Genomic DNA, 7,061 nt, shown 5'->3' with positions numbered 1-7,061 from the left:
ATATTAAGAAAAAAAAAAAGAATGAGTTCAAATCAACAAGCTAACTACAACTTCAGGAACCAGAAAAAGAACAAACTAAAACCAAAGCTAACAGGAGGTAGGAAACAAAAAAGATTAGAAAAGAGATTAGGAAAACAATTGTAAAAAATAAATGAAACTATAAATTAGTTCAAAGATCAACAAAATTGGCAAACCTTTTGCAAGACAAACTAAAAAATCAAAGACTCAAATTTCTAAAATGAAAAAGTGGGGAATTTACTACTGGTTGTGCAGGAATATAAGAACACTGTACATCAACAAATTAGATAACTTAGATGAAATAGACAAATTCCTAGAACACAACTATCATGACTGCATCATGAAGAAACAAAGTCTGAGTAGACCTATAACTAGTAAGGAAATTGAATCAGTAATTTAAAAATCTGATAAAAGCCCAGGACCTAATGTCTTGTGAATTGTACCAAACATTTAACGAATTATTTACCAATACTCAAATGTTACCAAAACAAAAAATTAAAGAGGTAACACTTCATAACTCATTTTATGAGGCCACATAACCCTGATACCAAAGGCAGACAAAAAACACATTAAAAGAAGAAACTACAGGCCAATACATTTTATAAATATTGATGCCAAAAATCCCCAACAAACTACTCAAAAACCAAATTCAGTAGCATATTAAAAAGATTACATACCAAGTGGGATTTAATCCTGGAATGCAAGAATGGCTCAACATGTGGAAATTGATCAATGTCATAAACCACATTAACAGAATAAAAGTACGTGATCATCTTGCAGAAAAAAGCATTTGGCAAAATTGAACATTCTTTCATGATTTAAAAAAAAGAAGTCCAATAAACTAGGAATAGAAAGAAACTACTTGAGCATAATAACAGCCAACCAGCAACAAGCATTCTCAGTGGTGAAGTAAAAGCATTTTCTAAGATCAGGACCAAGGCAAGGATGTCTGCTTTTACCACTTCCATTCAATATAGTAGTGGAAGTTCTAGCCAGGGCAATTAGGCAAGGAAGACAACAAATACCCAAATTGAAAAATAATTAAAATTTATCTCTGTTGCCCTAACCGGTTTGGCTCAGTGGCTAGAGCGTCGGCCTGCGGACTGAAGGGTCCCAGGTTCGATTCCAGTCTAGGGCATGTACCTTGGTTGCGGGCACATCCCCAGTAGGGGTTGTGCAGGAGGCAGCTGATTGATGTTTCTCTCTCATTGATGTTTCTAACTCTCTATCCCTTTCCCTTCCTCTCTGTAAAAAAATCAATAAAATATATTTAAAAATTTTTTTAAAAAGAAGTGTAGAGTCTGAGATTAAAAAAAAAATTATCTCTGTTTGCAGGTGATATGATCTTTTATGTAGAAAACTAAAGATTCCACAAAAACAAAAAAACACTGCATTGTTAGAACTAATACAGAGTGTCCCCCCAAAAAATGTATACACACACTTTGAATAATTATAAAGGCAGTGTTTATTAAAATGTATTTCATTTTCAAAATTGAGCTATCAGCTGTTAAAGTGTGTATACATTTTTTTGGGGGGGGGGCATCCTGTATAGTTAGATGAATTCAGCAAAGTAGCAAGATATAAAATTACACAAGACTCAGTTGCATTTCTATACACTAACAATGAAAAGGAAGTTAGGAAAACAATTCTATTCACAATAGCTTCAAAAAACAATAAAATAGAACTAAACTTAACCAAGTAGTCAAAAGACATGTATACTGAAAATTATAAAACATTAAAGATGACACAAATGGAAAGACATCCCATGCTCATGAATTGGAATATTTAATACTAAGATGTCCATACTATCCAAAGCAATCTACAGATTTAATGCAATTCCTAACAAAACCCCAGCAGCAGTTTTTTCCTCTCTTAAAAATAGAAAAACTCATCCTAAAATGCATGTGGAATCTCAAGAGATCCTGAAGAGCCAAAACAATTTTGAAAAAGAACAAGTATGGAGACACACTTTCTGATGTCAAAACTTAACTACAAAGCCATAGTAATCAAAACAGTGCAGTACTGCCCTAGCCAGTTTGGCTCAGTGGATAAAGTGTCGGTGTGTGGACTGAAGGGTCCCAGGTTTAATTCTGGTCAAGGGCACATGCCCGGGTCTTTGGCTTTATCCCCAGTTTGGGGTGTGTAGGAGGTAACTGATCAATGATTCTCATCATTGATGTTTCTATCTCTCCCTTCCTCTCTGAAATCAATAAAAAATATATATATTTTTTAAAAGCAGAGCTGAAAGTGACTCTACCAGTAAAGTCTGTGTTTTTCCTGGCCCATGGTGTTTGGGCAGAAGAGAACACTGAAGCTCGGACTGGGATGGCTGTGGAGCCTCAGAGGTGAGGAAGTGGGCTGCATTTCCTACTCTGTGTTGCCACCTGGAGCAGCATACAGCTCAGCACCATTCCCAGCAGGAATGGAGAGTTTGCCTGGCACCAACCACCCGGACAGATCTGTTTAGTACCTCTCTGAGTGTCAGAGCTGGGAGTAGACTTACCATCCATAAGTTCTGGCCCTTAACACCCTTAAGCCCCAGTGTCCTATAGATCCTAAACCTGGCATTTCTCTACCCTCAACCCCTTCAGGCTGGGCCTAAGCAGAGCCTGGGTGCTGCCTTACAGAAGTTGAATAATTCAGGTCCCAAGTGGCCTGAAGTATCAGTTTCAGTTTCTCTATTCCCTTGCACAGGGGTAATTAAGCTAATGAAAAGGGCCCAGAGGAGAGGCCTGCTGTCCTGTGCCTCCGAGGGATCAGGACTGATGGAGTCCCTGACCCTGATGGAGAATGCACCAGGCTCATCCAGAGCCCAGGTATGGGGAATGGAAGCAGGAAGTCAGGGGGGCTAAGATAGAAGGAGGAGAAAAGAAGAGAGAGTGAAGAGGAAGATCTGAGTCAGAGAAGCCAAGAGAGACTAAGAAAGAGTTACAGAGAAATAGACAGAAGGAAACAGAGACAGGGAAGCTGAGTGTGAGGTAAAGGGAGTGGGAGGGGCAGAGGAAAGGGCAGAGACAGAGGCCAGAAGAGCCAAGGTCCAGCAGAGAAGGAGAAGTACTAAAATCCAAGGACAAGTACAAAAAAGGAGAGTCAGATAACCAGATGGGCTGCAGGGCTCCCCAGTGGGTAGCTGGACCCACCAAAGATCTTCCTTCTGACTTCCAGGTGTTGTCCACACCATCCTTGCTAGCAGGCCCTGATGCTGCCCTAGGTCGAGCCAGGAGGCTCACACCCAGAGACCTGCCCCGCAGGGCCATGGGGCCCAGGAGCCACTGCCTTGGCCTCTCCAGACTGGGCCTTCTGTTCCTGTTCCTGCTCCCACTCCTTCCAGGTATGAAGCTCAGTAAACCAGGCCTGGCCTCTCTGGGTGCTGCTGCTGTTCTTGTCCTCTCCAAATATCTCTCTTTTCATTTCTCTCTGCAGTTACCTATGCAGGAGAACAAGCTGTCGGGGGAGTGTGGAGGAGGGGGTGCAGAAAAGGGTGAGAGATTTGCCTGACTGGGGTGGGTGAGGTGAGAGGGGAGCTTCCAGAGATAGGACTGGAAAAGCTAGGGGCCCTTGAAGGCCAGGCTGAGTTGGGGCTTTATTCAGTAGGCAATGAGGAGCCATTGAATAGTTTTAAGCAGTTACTGGCCTGGTCAGATTTGTGTGTTCAAAAGCTTGATCTCGCCTGGCTGGTGTGGTTCAGTTGGTTGAGCATCCTCCCATGTACCTAGATGTTGCCGGTTCATTTCCAGACAGGGCACATGCCTGGTTTCAGCCTGATCCTCAGTGGGGAGGCGGGGGGGGGCGTGCAGGAGGTAGTCGATCGATGTTTCTCTCATCAATGTTTCCCACTCTCTCTCTCTCCCTTCCCCTATCTCTAAAATCAATTTTTAAAATATATTAAAGCCCGGCCGGTGTGGCTCAGTGGTTGAGCTTCAACCTATGAACCAGGAGGTCACAGTTTGATTCCCAGTCAGGGCACATGCCCGGGTGGCGGGCTCGATCCCCAGTGTGGGGCATGTAGGAGGCAGCCAATCAATGATTCTCTCCCATCGTTGATGTTTCTATTTTCCCCTCCCTCTCCCTTCCTCTCTGAAATCAATAAAAATATATATATATTTTTTAAAAACTTGATGCTAAAATTCTCAACAAAATATTAGCAAATCGCATCCAACAAAACATTAAAAAGATCATACACCATGAACAAGTGGGATTTATTCTGGGGATGCAGGCTGGTACAATATCTGTAAATCAATAAACGTATACATCAGATAAACAAATTGAAAGACAAAAAATAGCTTGATCTCTCAGAAATGTGGAGGAAGATTAGAGAGGCTGGGCCTGAGACCAGAGGGAGCAGTGAGGAGGCTGCTGCTGCTGTGGTCCATGAGAGGGAGGATGAGGCCTGAGCTGAAGAGGCGATTTAACATTCAAGAGATGCTCAGCAGTATGGCTGACAGGATTTGGGTATTGGTTGGTCTGCAGGGGTAAACGACAGGAGGGAGAGTGATAATTCCTAGGTTTCCAGCTGAGGTCACTGGGGGGTGCTGTTTGCTGAGATGGGGAACATCAAACAAGGAGGTTTCAGAGCATGGGGGGAGGAAATGAATTCCTGTTGTGACCTAGAGAGTTTAAGGTGCCTACAGGACATTCAAGAGTGGATTGTTGTATATATGCATCTGGAGCTCAGGGGACCGGAGAAAAAGGAGAGGAGGGTCAACAACAGGATTCTGAGAAGCAATACTTAAGTCAGGAACTAAGGACAATATGGTGTGTCACAAAAGCCTAGGGATGGGGTGTGTTTTTAGGTGGGACTGGCCTACAGTGTCAGAAGCCTTGAAGAAATTAACTGAAGTGCAACAGGAGGAGTGGAGGCAGGTTTGAGAAACTGGAGGGGGCTGGGCAAGGGGGTTCAGATGCCTGGGTGAGAGCTGGCGCTCTTGTGGCCTATATAGGCCCTTCTAGCATTTGTGGCAAGGCAGACCGAATCCAGGTCCTTGGGAAGGGAAAGGCAGGGAAGAAACCCATCAGCCTTGCTTCAGAAAAAGAGTATCAATTCACTCCACCTACTCACCCTGTGGCCTATATAGGCCCTTCTAGCATTTGTGGCAAGGCAGACCGAATCCAGGTCCTTGGGAAGGGAAAGGCAGGGAAGAAACCCATCAGCCTTGCTTCAGAAAAAGAGTATCAATTCACTCCACCTACTTCACCTCATTCATCCCTGGAGGCAGGCCAGGGAACTAGAGTCACAGCCTGGGGACAGAGGGCAGCCATCAGGAGGACCAGTCAGACCACTGTGAGAGTGGAGCAGGTGACGGCCCCAGGCTTGTGGAGGTGCAGGGTGTGAGCAGAGGCTCCTGCACTAGAGTAAACCTTCTTGCTTGTCCCCCAGGATGCTTGGGAGCTGAGGGCAGGCTGGCTCACAAGCTGTTCCGTGACCTTTTTGCCAACTATACAAGTGCCCTGAGACCTGTGGCGGATACAGACCAGACTCTGAATGTGACCCTGGAGGTGACATTGTCCCAGATCATTGACATGGTACATTGTGGTTGTACAACTGCGGAATGTGCTGGTGACAGTGTCAAGGAATTTGGGGGTGGGGGACTGGGATGATTCACCAAACAATTCTTTTCTGTAAACATTAATATTAACAATAACAGCTACTAACTTGGATACTGTTAGGTGCCCACAGTGTGCCCAAAACTTTGCACCCTTGAATCCTGCCCAGCAGGGATTATCACCCATACAACTGCTAAGGAAGCTGAGGCCCAGAGAAGAACCTGTCAAGGTCACAACAAGGCCTGGGTGGGAACTGGGCTGTACGGGCAAGTTGGGTTTGTGGGCACTGACTAGAACTCTGTAGGTGAGTTGCACACACAGGGAAGGATATGCATGCACATGTGTCCACATCTGTGCCCACTCCCTGCCCAACTAGGATGAGCGCAACCAGGTGCTGACCCTATACCTGTGGATCCGACAGGAGTGGACAGATGCCTACTTACGATGGGACCCCGATGACTATGGTGGCCTGGATGCCATCCGCATCCCCAGCGGTCTAGTGTGGCGGCCAGACATCGTACTCTATAACAAGTACTGCCTGCCTGGGCCCCTCCCCTCTCCTAGCCCTCCCTGGAGTTGCCCTTGGTTCCGGGTAGGCACTTATCCCTCATTCCCCCACCTAACTAGCTGCTATGCTGCCCTGGAAGTTGTGCCCCAGGACCCTTCTAATCTGGCAGGAAGGTATTGGCAGTGGTGGCTACATGGCACAGTGGGCTTCCTCACAGCCCCGCACAGCCCCTCCATGGCATCCCCACTTGAGGCTGTCCCAAGGCAACCCAGGCTGAATGTCTTCCAGGAACCCACTGTGCTGTCCAGGCCAGTTCTGTATCTCTGGCAGAGAGGGTTCAGGGGCACCAGTGCTCTTCATGGCACACTCCTCCCTTCCAGGCTGGCTCTGAGTCTCAGGGCTCCCCGGAGGCCTGCCTAGGGCCCTCTGGGGCATCTGGGGCATCCCCTTATGCTGCCTAAGCCAGTTCTGTTTCTTGTTTTTATTTTTATTGATTTCAGAGAGGAAGGAAGAGGGAAAGAGATAGAAACATCAATGATGAGAGAGAACCATTAATGCCTCCCTCTTGCCCCACAGGGATCCAACCCACAACCCTGACCAGGAATCGAACCGTGCCCTCTCAGTTCATAGGTCGATGCTCAACCATTGAGCACCCTGGCCGGGCCAGTTCTGTTTTCCAGACAACACATGGCTCTGCATATTCCCCCAGGGGCCCCTCCACAATCTTAGCAGATGGCACCCAAGAGAGGTCACTGTGCCACCACGTGCCAACTTTTGCAGAGGACTTTTCCTGCCGCCCTGGACTAGATCAGTACCCTCTCTGGGCCCTCAGGCGCTGCCCCTTCCAGGCCTCCAAAAGCACCCAGGGCCCTCCCCAGGGCACAATCTGTCTTCCCTGCAGGGGCATTGGGGCCTAGGACTCCTGTCCTGGGGTGGCGGGGCCACTGCCTCAGGGAGCCCCTCTTCCCCTCCCATCCCCCCCACCCCATCC

At 46.7% G+C, this 7,061-nt stretch overlaps 1 protein-coding gene across 1 annotated transcript in view; it reads left to right on the top strand.

Annotated features, from left to right (window-relative positions):
* Nucleotides 1–3,218: 3,218 nt before the first annotated feature.
* The window catches only part of CHRNA10 (cholinergic receptor, nicotinic, alpha 10 (neuronal)), a 6,769-nt gene continuing 2,926 nt past the window's right edge, over nucleotides 3,219–7,061 (top strand). Inside the window, exons 1-3 of the mRNA XM_014540379.1 lie at nucleotides 3,219–3,349; nucleotides 5,396–5,541; nucleotides 5,939–6,235. Coding sequence (XP_014395865.1) covers nucleotides 3,274–3,349; nucleotides 5,396–5,541; nucleotides 5,939–6,235 — 519 coding nt within the window. The 5' untranslated portion in view covers nucleotides 3,219–3,273. The remainder of the gene's footprint in view (nucleotides 3,350–5,395; nucleotides 5,542–5,938; nucleotides 6,236–7,061) is intronic.

The sequence above is a fragment of the Myotis brandtii genome, unplaced genomic scaffold (assembly GCF_000412655.1).
Source record: "Myotis brandtii unplaced genomic scaffold, ASM41265v1 scaffold244, whole genome shotgun sequence".
Taxonomy (NCBI): domain Eukaryota; kingdom Metazoa; phylum Chordata; class Mammalia; order Chiroptera; family Vespertilionidae; genus Myotis; species Myotis brandtii.
Note: the sequence above shows the minus strand (reverse complement) of the source record. Positions and strands in the feature narration are given on the sequence as shown.